Source organism: Microtus ochrogaster, linkage group LG2, assembly GCF_000317375.1.
Source record: "Microtus ochrogaster isolate Prairie Vole_2 linkage group LG2, MicOch1.0, whole genome shotgun sequence".
NCBI classification, from domain to species: Eukaryota; Metazoa; Chordata; class Mammalia; order Rodentia; family Cricetidae; genus Microtus; species Microtus ochrogaster.
In genome coordinates this window covers 18208242-18226860 of record NC_022028.1, presented here as the reverse complement: position 1 = coordinate 18226860, position 18619 = coordinate 18208242, and the positions used below count along the sequence as shown (strand labels likewise).

At 37.1% G+C, this 18619-nt stretch overlaps 1 protein-coding gene across 2 annotated transcripts in view; it reads right to left on the bottom strand.

Annotated features, from left to right (window-relative positions):
* Khdrbs2 (KH RNA binding domain containing, signal transduction associated 2) overlaps positions 1 to 18619 on the bottom strand; it is a 395206-nt gene that overhangs the window by 153914 nt on the left and 222673 nt on the right. For both annotated transcript variants that reach the window (XR_003378116.1, XM_005359887.2), the window contains exons 5-6: positions 7897 to 8024; positions 2728 to 2926 (exon numbers count right to left, since the gene is read on the bottom strand). Coding sequence is in view for 1 of the 2 variants with exons in the window: in XM_005359887.2 (XP_005359944.1) it covers positions 2728 to 2926; positions 7897 to 8024 (327 nt within the window). In the remaining variant the exon portion in view is untranslated. The remainder of the gene's footprint in view (positions 1 to 2727; positions 2927 to 7896; positions 8025 to 18619) is intronic.

The window sequence follows — 18619 nt, the reverse complement described above, 5'->3', positions numbered from 1 at the left end:
GATGACCCTTAGAATAGCGGTCTCAATCACTGTAAGCCATGTCTTTTCAGGCCAGCTGCAGGAGCAGATTTGATTAACTCCACGCATTTTGTGTGGTCAGAAACTTAATGCTGGGGCCCAGCAGGAGAAGGCCTGTGAAGAAGGGATTGGCTCACACTGGGGTTTATAACAAAGGGAACCTTTTTTTTTTCTACAAAATTTTATCTTGTAAAATAAGATAAGATAAAATAAGATAAATTAAGAATTCCTTTTAGATTTTTCACTATCAACTCAGCATGGTGCTATTATTTTGCTCTTGAGACACTTAAACTTTTGTTTTTCCTTCCTAGTACAGAGGCATCAATAGTCTGGAAATTGAGCAGAAAGCAGAGGTCTCTATCTATAGTCCAGTTAGGTACTCCAGAGATTGCCACTAGTGACTCAGCAGACTCGCCTGAAACTTGGTATGTAATCAAATTCTTTCTAACAGAAAATTCTGTTTTAAGCATGAAAAGTTTTCACATCTTCCACCACCTTTTTGTTCACCCGTGTAGTATGGACTTATTTTGTAAATAATCCATCTCAGGTAGGAGGTGTCATATTCCTGACTAAACTTTCTGTCAGCTTAATTACAAATTGAGTTATGTTTTCCGACTTTCCATTAATGTCCAAGTTTTAAACATCAGTATCTGGTATATAGGAGATAATACAGATGAACATATTTTGTCAGCTCTAGAATGCCCTTGTTTAATCTTCCTTCAGTCCTTAAGACATTTGTCAGTGTTTTATGTTAAAACAAAAATGTGCATCCAGCATTAAGCATTAGTATCTTCTAGAGTGGAACCTACCGACCATGATTACTTTATTTTTGGATGAAGCTTTGACTGGTAATTAGCTAGCATAGAGGGTATAATGATTTATATGATTTTAGAGCCCAGCACATGAGAGCAATTATTATTGAAGGGTTTCAACTTAATGAGCAACCATTTGCAGAAGGCATTTAAGAGGAGGACATTTGTTGGCAGAATGAAATAAATGCTTAGGTTACAGGGTGAGCATAGTAGAACAATTAAAGACACACATGCTTTTTGTGATGTACTTTGAAATGTATCCATTTTTTCTTATTTTACGTGTATGAATGCTTGTGCATGTATGTATAATCCATCTCATATAGGCATGACACAGTGCCTTTGGAGACCAGAGGAGAACATCAGATCTACATGGTACAAAAATTACAGAGACTTGTAAACTGTCATGGATTCAAAGACTCAAACCCAGGTCCTCTGCAAGAGCAGTAAGTGCTCTTTATTACTGAACCATCTTTCCAACCCCAACAACAACCCTTTTTTATTGCATGATGATCTGGTTTGGATCATTATGGTAGATTCCTGAGATTACAAAATCACAGGACATGAGCAGGAAACTCTCTTTCCAAGCTTCATAATACATCAGAAACAGAGAGACTGTAACACAGTGGCTCCTGGACTAGTGATTTTTCTTATCAAGGTCAGAGGATTCTAGAAGATACCAGATGATCTAGACATAAAGAGGGTTCATGCTGCACAGCATTATCCCCTGAGACAGTAACTACCATCTTCATAAGATCAACTGTGTCTGTTATTACAAAGATAACCACAGCTGGATATGCTGCGTGCTGACATTTTCTCATAGAAGGAGAGGGAAGAAGGGCTATATTGAAAACTTACCCGAATAGCCATTCACTTCTCTAAGCCAATTGTATGCAATTCTGCTCTAATTGCATTTGAATTTAGGGGTGGTGAACTGGATTCCACAGCCTGGAGACGATTTGGTGAAAGAGATCCCACTTATGGAGCTACAGGGAAGCCACCATCCATGCTGGATAAAGACATTCCAGTGTGGCTGCTCCAGAGTCACCCCTGCTCCTATTAGTAACACCTCACCATGTGCTGTAAGCAAGCCCAATATTATCATGTGTGCCTCAGGAGGAACTTTGGTGGAATAGAACCTTTGTTAGTCCCTGGGACCTTTGAAAGAGATGGGGGAGTAGACACTGCTGGGTTCTCCACAATAATAAAATTCTGGAGACAGAGGAATGGGAGGAGGGCATTTAAAGACCTGCATTTCATGTTTACACTATACATTTTGATTCTGGATGACAATCACATATCTTTCTTTTTTTTTTTTATTTTTTGAGACAGGGTTTTTCCATAGCTTTTGGTTCCTGTCCTGGAACTAGCTCTTGTAGACCAGGCTGGCCTTGAACTCACAGAGATCCGCCTGCCTCTGCCTCCCGAGTGCTTGGATTAAAGGCGTGCGCCACCACCGCCCGGCTTCACAGATCTTTCAAATGGCCAATGAAAGTGAAAGTGGTGAAAATGGGAGGCTATCCATCTGTGCATACAGTGTATACATTGATGCTCATATTTATTCATTTTCCCTAATGTTTATTCGCTTCCAAGTGAATTCTATGAGCATATAATTCATACCACACTTGCAATAATGTATAACTATTTCCAATTTGAAGGCTGATCAAAATTTGTAAAGATGGGAACACCTCAGTAGAGTTGATGTCATATGAACTGCAATGATGACATTGATGAAATTTTTTTCCTAAGTGTTCACATGTAAATCTATGGCTTAACTTCTGTTGTAAATGATAATTGTGCCCTACAACTGACATTACCTTCTACTTTTATGGAATGGAGTTTACTTTCTGAACCAGTAAATTTAATTCTTCCTCAGTACAAATTTCTTGGGGGTACTTACATATTCTTCATAAGCCTCATGGGCTGGAGGTGGGGGTGCTCTATATCCTGGTACAGCTGCTGTTCCCCTGGAACGAGGTGTAGGGACACCTCTGGCTATTGGGGGCACTGGAAGAGCTCCACGGGTAACAGTGGTCCCCCGAGGGGTAAGAACACCGCGTCCAGGTGGTGGTGGTGGAGGAACAGCACCCCCACGGCCCCTATGAGAAATAAGAGACAAGTAGATGAAAGAAAAGAAAGACAAGAAATTATGTGTTCAGCTCACTGCATCTATATAAATCTCTTTCTGATAGATATTATTTAATACATAAAGTGCTTTGAGTCCCATTAAAGCATATTTCTTTAAATATTATGATTTAATGAAAGCCATGAAATATATTTTGATATTTTCAATTATATAATTTTAAAAAGGAGAAAAAAGAAATGGAAAAAGAAAACTAAAGTCTTTCTTGATTATATTCCAGACTTTAAAAGAACAAACAGACAATTTTCTGAGATGTAGTATGTTGGCTACATGTGGGACCGTGTGTGTGTGTGTGTGTGTGTGTGTGTGTGCGTGCGCATGTGTGTGTGTAGACTATCTCCATGTTGGGAGTTGTTGACAATAATCTCCAGTGTGGTCATACTTAAAAAAAAATCAATAAAATGTGACATTCCGGCCAGAGTGATACCACTGTGCAGTTACAGTATCTTGAATTTCACATCACACTATTATCTCCAGAGATAGTGAAGTCACTGGTAGATTTTCACTAGGTAACCTCAGGGCTGCTGAATTAGTGCTCAGCAATGAGAAGGCCTAATGAATGTTTTCTACCACATAAAACAAAAGTGATCTGAATCAAAGCATGAGAGCAAAGGATGCAGCCATTTTTCTGACATTCTGAAACATTTAGAAAGGATGTTCACCTGAAATCTTTAGACAAATACATGGTCATTTCACTGTCCATTGTCTGAAAGTTGACCACTAGAAAGCACTGTTATCAGCAGGAATGCTAAGCCTTGAGAAAAATGATGATTGTTGGAATGTCAATGATCATAGGATTCAGCTGTGCCATCAATGGAGGCATGGGTTAAACTGCTCTGAACAGCCATCAACTGGCTCTTTTATCCTGGAAGAAAATTGTTGTGGGGCAATGGTTTTACACTGTAAAGATTTGTTTCTTGTACTTGTTTAATAAAATGCTGATTGGCTAGTAACCAGGCATGAAGTATAGGCAGGACAACCAGGCACATAGTAGAGAATTCTGGAAAGAGAAAAGATTCAGTCTGCATTCATCATCCAGACACAGGGGAAACAAGATGTGACTGCCCCACCAGAAAAGGTACCAAGCCACGTGGCTAACACAGACAAGATTGTGGGCTAATATAAGTTATAAAAGTTAATAAAAAGCCTGAGCTAATAGGCCAATCAGTGTATAATTAATGTAGGCCTCTCTGTTTCTTTGGGGCTGATGGCTGCAGGATCGAGCGGGACAGAAACCTCGGTCAACAGAAAATGAGTGTTGGGAGTGAATTCTTGGCTTACCCAGCTTATGAGTAGAGACTATACAAAACAGTAGCCTAGAGCCAAGTCCATAAGGGACCCAAACCCGCAGTGCCAATTTCAAGTGCAATGGCTGGGTTGACAAGCTAATGTTATCAGATGACATTAAGATACCTGTTAAGTGCCATCGCCTCCACCAAGCTCCTGAGCTGTCTATATGTGAAATGTGTGAACACATGGTGCCCAGCTCTTAGTGATGTCTTGGGAGGTTCTAGAATCTGTAGGATGGGAACCCCTACTGGAGGAATTAGTTATCTGTGGACACACAAAGAGCAAAGCTCTCCCAGTCACAGGTCCCCATCACAGTGAGTCATATTCCACAGGGCCTTTCCAAATATGATGAACGTATCCCCTTCACACTGTGAACCAAATAAATGTTCTTTCCTCTGTTGAGTTGCTTCCTGTTGAATATTAGCTTATGACGAGACATGTCACTAATATAGCCTCCAAGTGCCTGGTTCCTCAATGGTAACATACTCCTAGGTCTGATGACTAGGGTAATAATTCTCGTTTAGTTTAGCATTTTAATGCTATCAAAATGTGCATGTGTTGATAATAAACTACATGTGCTGGCTATGTCAATGAATCATAGTAGGTAAACATTTCAATTACCTAGACCTAAAATAATATATTTCAGATTGAGAGGTACCTAGATTTCTAAATCTATATAATATTTCTGCTTTAAAATTATTTCATGCTCATATTGGTTCCGATTTTTCATTACATTTCTTCTTCAACTAACTCTTAGACTCAATCTTAGCAAAACCTCTTCGAGTGTGTCTCATTCCCTCCTATATGTCTTGTCATTTCCTGGCAGGATTAACACCGTTGCTTTCTCCCGTTCAACCTAAAACATGCACCATCTCTTTTAGGATACTGTCCGGGGCTAAATCCCCAGTGCAGTATTCTTTCAGTTTCGGACTTCTTCAAAGAGCATTTTCTGCATTTAATCTTCTCTTCATGTTCATTTCTGAACCAAATGTCATCTCTTTAGTTCTTGTTTTCAGCACTCTGGGAAGACACTTGGCTGAGCCTGCCAAGCCCACAGCCTACCAATTTCCTCTTATAGCTCCCATGACCCTGTGTCTCCTGAGTTATATTTAAAACTTCTCCGAACTATTATCTGGAAAATGTTTCTTTGGACTTTTATTCTTTTCTCTATTCTGTCTCTCTGTATTTCAAGTGCTGTTCATTTCTGCCAGCCTCAGGTCACGGGTTTGTTTTCATTATTTCCCCAGTTGTGATTCAAGTTCTTTCACCACTTCTTAGCCTTGAACACAGCTAATTGCTCAAACTTTTATCATCATGCCAATTTCCAAGATCCTTTCCAAAATACAGATACAGGTCCATCCATTTAAAATCCCAGTTCTATATGTTACCTCTAGTGTTGTCCCCCAAATCATCCAAAATCTGCCCTTAATATTAATAGTGCTCCTTTATTTATTTGATTAAGAAATGAATTAAAACTTTGGAATAAAGATTCACCGAAATTTAAGCCCATTCAAATTTTGGCAAATACTCTGAGTCAAAAGAAACATTTCTCCTTTAAGTTTCCATCAAGATCTGGTCCCCTATCTTAGTAATAGAACAAATTCTATTACTATGATGCTTTTAAGATATCATAATAAGATAAGTAATTTATTTTAAGTAGTTAGATTCTCAAGGAATACTGGAAATACGTTGCTTTGTTTGCTGTATGAAATATATAGTTAATATTTACCTGCTAAACTGCTTAATAGTTAAAATAACATATCTGTACCACATATTTGTGAGGTTTTATTGTTCAGACTCTAGCATGAACCTATTTAAGATGATTTGCAAGGATGCTACTTTGGAATCAAACAAAATCAAGCTAGAAATGCAAGTTTTATAAAAGACTTGTCTCATGTAAAATGTTGCATCTTGTATCAATAAGGATAAGACCTGGAAAATTAGTACAATGTTTACTTTTTAATTTTTGGGATGAAGTATGAACAAAAGCTCTGAAAAGTTTTTGGGTCTTTTCCTTCAGGTAGATTTATTTGTCCCAAAATTTCTACATCGATTTATGTCTAGAGCTAACTGCTGACTATTCTATTTTGGAATCCTTAATTTTTTTCTGAAAAATAAGCAAGGTTTTAAAATATTAAATGAAAAAATCAGTGGTGTATTGATAATGATTGAAGTGTTTGGGGAAGAAATTGCAGAATACTTTAGCTTATCTTATACTTTCATCATGACAGATGAGACATTATTCATAGTCTGTTTTTTACAAATATTAGCCAGCTATACAGAAAAGAAAGTGAATGAGTAAATGGATTATGCAGCTTGTGTGTGAGGAATGTGAGGTGTGTGTGTGTGTGTGTGTGTGTGTGTGTGTGTGTGTGTGTGTGTGTGTGTGTGTGAGATACAACTTTTAAACAGAAAAAGGTTGATCTTGGCTCCTGGTTTTACTAGTGCTGGGCTATGATTTGGACTCTGCTTTAAGATAGCTGGTAAGAGGCCAGACAGAGTGTAGGGCACCAGAATAGAAATGGGCAGCAAGGTGGGAAAAGCTGTTGAACTTGTGGGGAAGTAAGAAAAAGAAAACCAAAGACAGTAACAGCTAGAGCATCACTGGAAGGCAGTTGATACTATGACCCCAGACTTCCCACTATGCCTTACTTTTCGATGTTTGTTTTCTGCCTCTGAAATAGATGTTCAGGAATGTTAGTCTGAGTTCACTGCTGTTTGGTCTCTGATTTGAATATTAGAGTATGCATGCATCTTTGCCTTTTGGCAAATTAATGTCTTCTATTTAGAGCTTAAAAAATTCGTTCAGAATCCTACAAAACAAAAAATTATCATCAAGGATTTTGCAAAGCCAAATATATGCATGAACTTTATAGAGCTATGCTGTTAATGATGCCACAGAAAGCTTTTCTTCTTACATGATGAAGATATATTCAATTCATTTATATGTCAACTGACAATATTATATCCCTTCAAGAACCATATATGGCATGGATAAAATGTGCAGCTTTCTATCATTTCTGGTTTAAAAAAGCAAAGGACTATGTAACCTCTGTGACCTAATTCTGGGGACAGAACAGAGAAGTAGAGAATCTCGGATTCCCACCTTAGTTTCTAACAATAGTTAAGTGTTCAAATTCATGAATTCTGCAGTCAGAATGTATCTATTATTTTAGGTAACATTTTAATATTCCCCCTTACATTTGTTGTTTTGTTTCTGAAACTAGCTCCATGGCTGGCTTTGAAATCACCATGGAGATCAGGCTGGTATTGAAATCACAGAGATCCCTTTTCTCAGTCTCTTGAGTTATGAGATTAAAGATGTGGGCTACCACACTTGGCCCACCCAATTTTTGTTCCAAAGTTTATAAAAAGTACTTATCTCAAGTTCAAAAAATGTGATGAATTAATGTGTGCCATTTCTTGTATGCTATTTAACCATCCATTCTTACTGTTTTGTTATGATGTGAGTATTGATGAGGCTGTTGTGTTTTGTACTACTTAAGCATCTAGACTTACTATCATATTATTATGTGAGTGTTAATGAATTGTTTAGTTCTCTTTGGAATTTTGACATAGAGCAGACGCCTGAAGTCATCATTTTTGTTAATCCACTAAGAGTGAGAACTCATGTACCTTGAAGGAGCTATGGGAGTAATTCTGATTCCTCTGCCTCTAAGACCTCGGCCACGGCCAGACTCTTCTGAGCCATTTAAGTAAGACAACTCCCGGAGCTGTTCTTGGCGAATTTCATCATTGTAATCCTAGAAGGAAAACAAAATAAGGATGATGAATTACTATGAGACATTGGCTTCTTAGCCCTGAAACACACAGTCCAAACAATAAGGAAAAGGCTCAGGATTCAATCCAGAGGCAGAACATTCATCAAGCATGTGAGGGACCCCAAGTTTTGTCACCAGAATTTCAAAACTGAAGAATATAAATCAAGACCAGAATGTTGTGGGGCCAGAACAGAGACTACCTGCATGCCTTGCCTCAAAGTGCTGGTCCTGGTACCTCAAGAGCTGAGGTGGAAAGGATGCTCCCATGAGTTCAAGGACTATATGAGAACATCCTGATTTCTAGGTCAATCTAGGCTAATGTGTAACGAAAGAAACAAAACAACTGTGTCTGTTTCCTGATTCTTATGTACAAAACCCCGGAAATGATGCTAAAGAAGGCACTAATCTCTTCAAGCCTTTTATTGTGTAGTGAAAATGAAGATGATTCCTTCATCAAGAAATTACTCGTCATGACACTGGATTCAATTCTCTTTACTATTATTTTAGAGTTTATCTGAAGAGGGAAAGTAGCAGCAGGTAGTACACTGGAAGGTTCCTTAGCTAGAACTGCCAACATCAATATAATGGAAAATAGACTGCACTTGGGTGAATATATATAGGGAATATGAGTACATGCCATTCAAACAGTTCCTGAGTTACAGTTCAAAAGGGGACAGTCCTAAGACCCAGAGCAGGTGAGATTGTCTTAAATTCATTAAAATGATGTCCAGCACTAGGCTTTGTTTCAGATACAGAAATTCTGGAATCCCACCAGATAACCTGGCCTGCAACATTTTCAAACCAAGGAACTTCATTATGCGTCTTATCCTCATTAAGTGTAAATCAAATGTTACAGTCACAACCAGGGGCTTGGGTGAAACTTCTGCGATTATTCTTCAGCTAGTCATTTACAAAGAACGAAAAAGTAGGTTGGAGTCATTATAGATGGATTTAACCTTTAATAACAAGTGCTAGTTTTAATTATTTCCTCATCATATCATGTATGTATATATATACACACATATAGAGACATAGAAACACTTAGACAAAGAAACAGACACACACACAGACACAAACACACACACATACACACACCTTTGTGGAACAATATAAAACAGAGCAGTTGGTTATTTGTGCCAAATTGCCAATATGATCTTTTTCTCCTGGATCCATGCTTCTGAAAGTTCTAATATGTTTCACCTAGCATTGGCTGTGTGAAACTTTTTGTGCTAAGTACAAAACATAGCTAAAGTGACTGGAAAGTGCTTGCGTACTGGAACTTGAGTATTTTGGCACTGGGAAAACTTATACCACAAGGTATGGAAGTCTAACTCAGTTTTTGGAAGGTAGAACATGTGGGGAGATTCCAGTCACTCTGCCCTTTCTGCCATCCTTTCTGAGATGCCGGAGAGCCATTCTGTTCTCCTGGTCAAACAGATAGAAACCTGAAACATTGCCTGCAAATCTCAGAAATCTATTGTTCCCAGGATAAAAGATAATGAACTGGGATCCAAAGTCATTAAAAATCTTGTGTTGATTCGATCTAAGGATTCCAGGAGCAGCAATGGTTTGTCGGCATAGGATGTGAGAGCTGAGCTTCAGAGGCAAGCTGAAACAGCCATTCTCCACACATCTGGATGACAGTTGGAACTACATGCTATCATTTATTCCTTGTGTCGGGTGCCATCTCAGATGGAATTCAGTACACCTGAATAAAATATCTAGGTATCAAATAGTTTGAAACATTTACTGAATCTCTGTTTAATGTGTGAGCTCACTAACTCAGTGCCACGGCTGTTTTGCTGCCCCGGAAAATTCTATTAACTAGAAAAGATTATCAATCTTGGTTAGATGAATATTTTACCACAAAGAATAATTCTTAATGTAAGCAAAGCCACTATTGACAATATACAAGCGGATTCCTTATGGACTTAGTGGGAAATGTTCCCTTTAAGAGATTAATCACTTTCCAGGTTTATGGTGACCAAGAGAATGGAGACATGTAATTACAAGTGTAACTGACCGTGAGCTGCAGTTGCTGCCTTCTGAAATACTACATCCTCGAGGCCATGTTGCTAAGAGTTTCTTGCAGCTCATGATGCTAAATTAAGTCTATTCCAAGGAGACACCGGATTCCTGTATTTTGAGGACTCCTTTTTGGTATTGCTGAACTTATATTTTTACTTCAGCACATCAAAGAAGTCCAGAAACTCACATTTCTCTTTCCTTGGTTTCAGATATTGTCTGGGAGAGTCCTCCTTCTTTCCCAGAACTATTTCGACATTGTCGCAGAGCACTTTCTCTAATAAAATACCGCCATGTTTAATCCACTTTATCATTCGCTTCTTCGAGGACTCAAGTGGAAATATAGAATTGTGACAAAATCGAGTTCCTAAACTCACAGAGCTGAGAGCTTCGACAACCTCATGTGTATTAGTGCTGATGGAAGGTGTTTCATTCACACTCTGTACTGTGGTTGAGGCAGTGTGACTGACATTTCCCTACTTTAAAATGGCTATAGAAGGCTGAATCTTACACTCACTTCCAATAACTGGAAAATGCAATACTTTGAATTTAAAGGAAAATATACAACTTGCTTAATGCACCAGTTAATGGGAAGCTAGGAAAGACTCGTAGAGGTAGGCAAACTTGAGAACTATTTTGAGACAGAGAATAGAACAATTTCATTAGTACAGAGAATTATGGTGGCACTGAATACGTTGCTTTTCTGCATGAATGTGATGAGATATGAGGAAAAGAAATAGACATCTAAAAGCTTAAGGTTGTCTTGGTAGAAAGTAGCACACTTCTTTCTTTCTATCATTTCTAAACTGTTTTTGCCTTTTTGAAATACCAACATTGGTTTTGGAAATATATTACTTGAAATAATCTCATTTATACTCACAATACTTTGCATATGTTCCCTCCCCTGAATGAGATAAATTTACCCTATGAAACAGTTTCCATGAAATGTATGATTGTTCCCTTTTGCCTCTCAGTTAAAGCCCTCCCATTGGGCTGGCATATGGTGTAAACAGTACGCACACTAAATAGCTGGGAGCAGGAGGATGTTTGGCTGTTCCTAGAAAGGAATTATGTGCACAGTCCAGATATTAAATGTATATGCATAATTTCCAGTTACATACAGTCTTGTCCATCTGCTGCGGTGGCATTTTGCCAAAATACAAATTGGGAAGATTATTTAACTTGCATTTAGATGGCAGGTAATGGCAGGTGTTAATAGACAACCTGGGGGTTCAGTCAGGGACCATTTTTTTCTGCCAAATCCTCTCCATTAAGACTCAGCAGGCCCTGGTGCCACACATTTAAAACTGTGGCCATGGGCAGATGAGATGCCTCAGTGGATAAAGGCATTTGCTGCCAAGCCTGACAACCTGAGCGATCCTGGAAATCTACATGGTGGTAGGAGACGACTGACACCTGCAAGCTGTCCTCTCTCTCCCCATGGTTGTCATGGTACCAGCCCATCCCATTGCATATGTATTACACACACACACACACACACACACACACACACACACACACACTAATTAATAAGTACAAGAATGTAAGCAATATGTAAACAAAAAATGGCACGTATAGTTTAATCCTTCCGGGTTATAACAAAGAGAACGGAAGAATTATCAAGCTCTACAAACCACAGTAATAAGCAAGAAAGTGAAATTGTATGTGGTGGCACATGCCTGAAATTCTAGTACCTTCGAAGCAAAGAAAGAGGGTTATGAGCTAAAGGCCATCCTGTGTTAAAAGAGTAAAAACTAAATAAAAGGAAAATGTGGGCTTTAAGCCAATATCATAGTTATAACTGAGCTGAAATGGATAGAGAACTTTAAAAATACTAGCAGAGATTATTTAATAAGACAAAGATTAGGTAGCTTCACTGAGTCAGCACAGAATGAGCTTTCTTCAGCTCACACTAGAAACCAGAAGACTATTATCAATCTATAGTCATTGAAAGGTAAATTAAGATTTATTAAGAATCTGCTGAATGATGATTCTGTATTAAGTTCATTTAAAACATTTATAATAGTATTCATCAAAGAAAACAATACCAGAAATTCAAGATGGCTTGGACTCTGAGCCTTGAATTGCTATTGATGTCAACTTCTGATTTCAAATATATTTTACTGTTATCAAAAATTGTTATAAAGTATTCAAAAATCATGAACACTTGTGATGATAACTAAACAGATTGAATGCATGTATTATATGATTATTAGAATGGCTTATTTTCTTTTTCTTGTTTTCTTTATAAAACATTGGCTACTGACATATGAGGTCTTCCTATAAAGATCTGTGAATTGAACAACAAAGAACTCAAATATTTTTGTAAGATTTTTAATTTAATGGAAGTCTCACAAATCAGCTATCACTTCAAGACAGATGAAGGATGCTAGAAAAATATTCATATAACTGCAGATGTCAGATTTGAGCTGCTACAAACACCAAGTTCTGTTTATCAAAATATAGTCAAAATCAATATAAGCTTGCTCATTAAATGTTCTTAACAAATTCATACAAAATTCCAGTATGAAGGAGGGGAAGCAGACACACAATGCCACCCATAGCCAAGGAGCTATTGGCATTAGATTGTTGCAGGACAAGAGAGATAGGTCAGTTTTCTTCAGTGGAATGACATGATATATTGCCCATATTGCAGGCAGGTCCCATCCACAGGTGTAGTTGGTCAACACAAACAAGATTATTATTGTTTTTAAGGAAAAGGGAGGTAAGAGACAGGGGATTGGGAGAGAATCTCATTAAAGGGGGTGGATATAATAATACATATGAAATTCTTAAAGAATATATGAGAATATTATTTATTTTTTTTCTTGCCAAGTTGTTAAGCACATGATATGGGCACCATATTGAGTTTTAAGTAAAAATAGATTTTAATTAATCCTTTATCATATTTAAGTCAACTTTTACTTATAAGGAAAACACTTTAAAACACTTTTTATAATAACAATCCAATGGCCTCCAAATTTTCTTAAGTGAAAAATCACAGTGGAAAGCATAATTTGAAAAAAAATGTGTAAAAATTCTATTTATAAACAGGGTTGATGTGGGTCACTGCTATCAACAACCCTACAGCTTCCAGCCTTTTTGAAGACAAGGGAAATTCGAAAGTATTTTTTCCTTAACTTTTGATGTTTTGTAGCTTACAATTCAGTTTCAAAATTTATAGATATTATAAGATGTTGTTGGTTAACCAAACCAATCTTATTGAATTTGAAACCTACTCGACAGTTGGAATTTTTCTTCTGATATATTAAACATGGTAAAAAAAAATAAAATTACTATGGCTGGGAGGTAATAGGCCCTGGGTATGTGGTGGGGATATACACTTATTGTTTGGCTTAATGGCCACAGTGGTAAACTTTCTAAATATTAGGTTTATACTCATGAATCTTTGGGGCTCTCAGCTTTGGTCAGAGAAGATTCTTTTTTCAGTAGGGAACAGCTAATGCAGAGACTACTAATTAGTCTATGTGCTGAAAGTAAGTGACGAGTGGTAAGTAAATGGGACATTTCTAAGAAGTCTCCTTAGCTGCATGTCTCAGGGAACATCCAAAAAGAGGTGGGAAGAAGGAATGTAAGAGGCACAGCACAAGGAGAAGTATGATGTGCCAGCCTGCATCCATCTTAGATTTAAAAGACATCTTATTGTCAAGACAAAGTAGACTCATTCCTGAGTATAATTAAATCTGTTTCTCAAGAACTAAACTCTGTGCCCCACTTGTAACCTTAACAGCCTGTTCTAGGAAATAGCAACCATGTCTTTGTTTCGAAGAGCTGTTTATAACAATCTTGCTACCCTACCTTGGTTTCAAAAGGTTGTTATTACTACGTTGCTATGACTACATTGTTATGACCACATTGCGGTCATGTCTTTGTATCAGGAGCTTGATATGACAAGCTTAAATTTATGCTCTGCTCCTGTAATTCTGCGCACTTTGCCCTCCAAATCCCCTATTTGGAAACCCCTACCTCTGAACTAATAAAGCCTTGTCTTCCTTATGCTCAGGGGGAGGTAACCGTTAAACACAAATACAAAAGCTTGCTTAAATTAATTGCTTGCTTTAATTAATTATGCCAGGATAATTTGGGTAAGTAGTCTTTCTCTTCCCATCTTTGGGATTAACAAGTACTGTGAAAAACTATCGTATCCACATGGCACAGGCAATAGCTACTGGGAATGAATTTATTTTAGCTTTGGATACCAAAAAAGGCTTTTCCAAGACGTAGACACTCAAAATGTCGATGTGAAAGGGGACTAGCTCATGAGATACAACTTGTAGCTAAGGAGCTATGCAGATGATGGCCACCTGAGGAGGAAGGATAATTTTCTTTGGAACAGAGATCATTCGTAGTTTGTCCACATTCCACTAGATGACCCCACTACCACGCATAAACTGGCAACACTAGTTAGTCTCAGTGGGATAGTATATAAATATATACAAGGTCTATATATCCCAGGCTGGCTTCAAATACACTATCTAGCCAAGGAAGAAAGAGAATTTTTGATCTTTTCTCTATGTCTCTAGCGTTGATCTTAAGGGTGTGTCACATACATGGCTTATGATATGCTGGGGAATCTATGCATGCTACATAAGTACTTTATCCACTCACTTAGATACTACCCTATTTATTAAAAATTATTGATACTTTTATAGTTGAAGTTAGGTCTCTGGAGACAGAGAACTAGCTATCACAAATTACTCATTATTTCTCTAAATTTTTTGTAAAGTACCTGGTTTTAGAAATCTAGCAAACTTTCAATATATTTCAATATATTTTATCCCCATTTAGAGTATGGATATAATATCTTTATTCATAAATTAGTATTAGATGAATTATCAAGTTCTGTCTAAACACAACAAAAGAGTTTACATGTCCAATAATTATTAATGCAAATAATGATTTGGTTATTACAAGCAGTTTGAAAGTTAATGTAGGCTAAAGGACAGAACCTATCATGGTTACAAAAGAATGAGAAGAAAAGACACATACATGGCAAATCATAAAAGCATATCTGATAGAAGACTGTTTTGTTCAAGATACAAAGAATGCTTAAAAACCAGTGAGACCAAAACAAGCAGCTAGGACGTGTGTAGAAGGCTGGATATGGTATTTCAGCAAAGAAGACATACAAGTTGGAAATAAGCCTCTAATAAGATGCTTGACAATATATACTGCCAGGCAGCTGCAAATTGAAGCAATACTGTACCAGTACATTCCTACTAAAATTTGGAAAAATCCAAAAGTCTTAGAATACCACACCATGGAACACCAGAAAATGTTGGTTCCTGGTGGAGATGATTTAAAACAACAACTTTGCATTATGATTTCATGTTTGCTACAGAACTGAACTTATTCTACCCTTAGAGTAAAGAAAGTATACCCTTTTTTTTTTAATCCTCCAAAGTGAGACAAAAACTTATGGTCACACATTAACCTGCAAAAGGATGTTTGAAAGCACCTTTATTCATGAGCACTAGAACATTTTAAGAACTAAGATTTCATCTATGATGAATGGGAAGACTGGCATATGTGGAAAATGGAATGTTCACAGTAATATAAAAGTGAGTGATCAAGCCACAGCAAGATGTGATGGAACATTTATTGTATGTCACTATGTACAAGCCAGAGAGAAACAGTTACTTGTGTGCTCCTACATGCATAATCCTGGTGCTAGCTGAATACTTCTCAGCTAATTATCATGATGGGACACTAATAAAGCCTCCTTCACAGGATCTCATTTCCCAGCAGTCCAATGTACACCATGATCTAATCCAAATACATCTTTACAATTTTACCTTGATGAAGGCTATAAAGGATTGATACCCACATTTATGGCATCAGGGGTTAAATGAGGAATGCAAGTCACAAGCAGGTAAAAGTATTTAAATGCCTTACATTTCCCATCCATATTCAGTTATCCAATTGTCCCTTTATTCTTGTTTCAATATCCTGGCATCTTCCTCTTCATCTAGGAAGCACACCTTTGGGTACATCATCACTTACAATTAGGAAGAAAGGACATGAAGACTGCAGGCAGTGACCAAGATAGGAGAAATGTTGAATGCACAGACTGGAGTTAATGAGAAATGAACGGACAATATGTTGCCAAAATCACAAGACATTGTAAGGAGTCAGAAAAGGTCTAGCACGAGAAACAAAAATGTGAGTAAGGGCATGATAGAAATGGGCTTGAGTAGCTCGCATTACAGCAGAATGAGCAGTGAAGCATAGTTTAGTAATTTGCGGGCAGGTGGGAAATCGACTGTGCAGAGCCAAAGGAGACCTGAGCTCACAGTGTTATTAGATAAAATTGTGTTGTCAGAAACATTCCAGGAAGCCCACTGGCTCATAAAAACTGTTCTTTTCTTCAACTTGAATGGACTGGATAACTTTATTTTAATGCAAAGAAACAGCGAGGAGTGATCTACAACAAGGAAGCTAGAAAAACAACAGCAAACTCCCAGTGAGTTGAAACTTTTCCAGAACAGACACCAGTGTTGGCGTAAGCTGTAAGGCAACTAAAACAGCAGTTATAAACTGTATTTCATATAATGAAACCCGTCAACTTACTAGATATGAAAGAGAATGCTTAAATTGAAATTCTACAGACTAAAGGTGTAGAAGGTAAAATTAAAAAATACACAAAATGAAACTGCAGAAGAATAGATATCCCGGATAAAAGGTAGTAATATCAAGGCCATAGAAACAGAAATTATTTAAAATGAACACCAAAGATAATAAATAAACTAACTAAATAAACAACATGAATTCTAATATTGAAACATAAGAAATTATGTCATTTTTTTCTACACATTAAAATATCACAAAGAAAGATTATGAACAAATTTTTGCTAAATTAAAAATTTAGATGAAATGTCTGAACTACTAATAAAACAAAACTAATAAAATCACTGAAGAATATCTTAAGAATAGATTATTAAAATAATTCATGCCTAGAAAACATGTCATACTTATTATATTATTCAAAAAACTTTCCAACAAGCTAAAAATATAACTTCACTGGTCTTAATTAGTGAAGTTACAAAGAAATATTGTACACTCCCAGAAAATAGCAAAAGATGAAGAAGTTTTTGAATTAGTTGCAAGCAGAAATGAGTTTTTCCCCCAGGAATGTAGAGTTGTATAACTTTTTAATAAATAGCAATTTATAATGCAATAAATTAAAATAAACAATCTCATAAACGGAAAAAATAAAAGCATCTGACAAAAAATCAACATCCATGAAAGGAAGAAAAAAGTCAAAGAAAAATAAGTACAGAGAAATATTGTTTAACATATAAAAGGCTACAGAGGAAAATCTCAAGAACCAGGTGAACAGATCACCTGTGTCCTCCCACCATGAGCAGAGCAGGCCAGTGTGCTGCAGGCTCCTGAGTTGTAGACTGCCTAGAAGCCCTGGGTCACAGAACATGACAAGGAGGAGGACATGGAGATAAAGCAGAACAAGAAAAATGACATTGCTTTGTATATAACAATCCCCTTTTCTTTACTTGAACTAGCCTGTTCTCCTAGCTCCATGTCAATAACTGTGTAGAAGAGTCAGAAATGAATGGGATGAACCAAAGGCATAAGAGAGGCTAGGGTTAAAATGGTTAACAGTTACAAGTAGGCATGGTGGTTTATGCCTTTAATCTCATCCCTCAGAAGACGGAGATCGCTTGGACAGGCATTCAAGTCAGCTGGGCTACCTAGAGAGGCTTCATCTTACAAAGCCAACAAAACAAAACAAACCTTTGAAAGTCTTTATGTTATCCCATGTAACTAATTATCTTTAATGGGGGTTAAAATAATGTGATATCTCAAATAGTTTAGTCGCTAAGTTGTGAAAATTGCTAGAGTGGTCACTAAAAATGCCAAAGGAAATAGCTGAGAGAACTCACTGTTTGACAGGTATGCATTAGTTAAATAGTAAATGCCATTTTAGCGTACATGCCTCATACAGTTTCTCACACAGGTTACCCAGGAACATGTCCAATGACAGCTATCTAACTGAAGATGTAGAAGTCACCTTTAACTGTGCAGTCCCACATATATGCCTCTCTTTGTCAAAATAGAAACTTAACTTTGCCAGATTTTCTTTTTAATGAACAAAAATTTGGTTAAGGACGTTATAATGTGTATTAAACTAAAAGATATTAAAAGTTCAAGTTGACAAAGGTTGTGTCATCGTCATCAATGACTAGAAAACAGGCTAGGAAAATTACATTGAAGTAAAATTAACACAGAATCCAAGAATTCTCTCAGACATATTATGGAAAAAAAGAAAACGTTGAGGATTAATGGTGAGGAAACACAGATGCACAAGAGGCTGAGGGAATCATAGAGCATTAAATGACTTGGTTTCTTGAGGGAAATTAAAGAGAGGTCTTGAAGTTCATCATTGCCACAAACTGCCCTATAACAATAGCCCTCTTTCTATGAGACAGACCTGTTTTCTATTTGTTCGTTCCTTTCATTCTCTCTCTCTCTCTCTCTCTCTCTCTCTCTCTCTCTCTCTCTCTCTCTCTCTC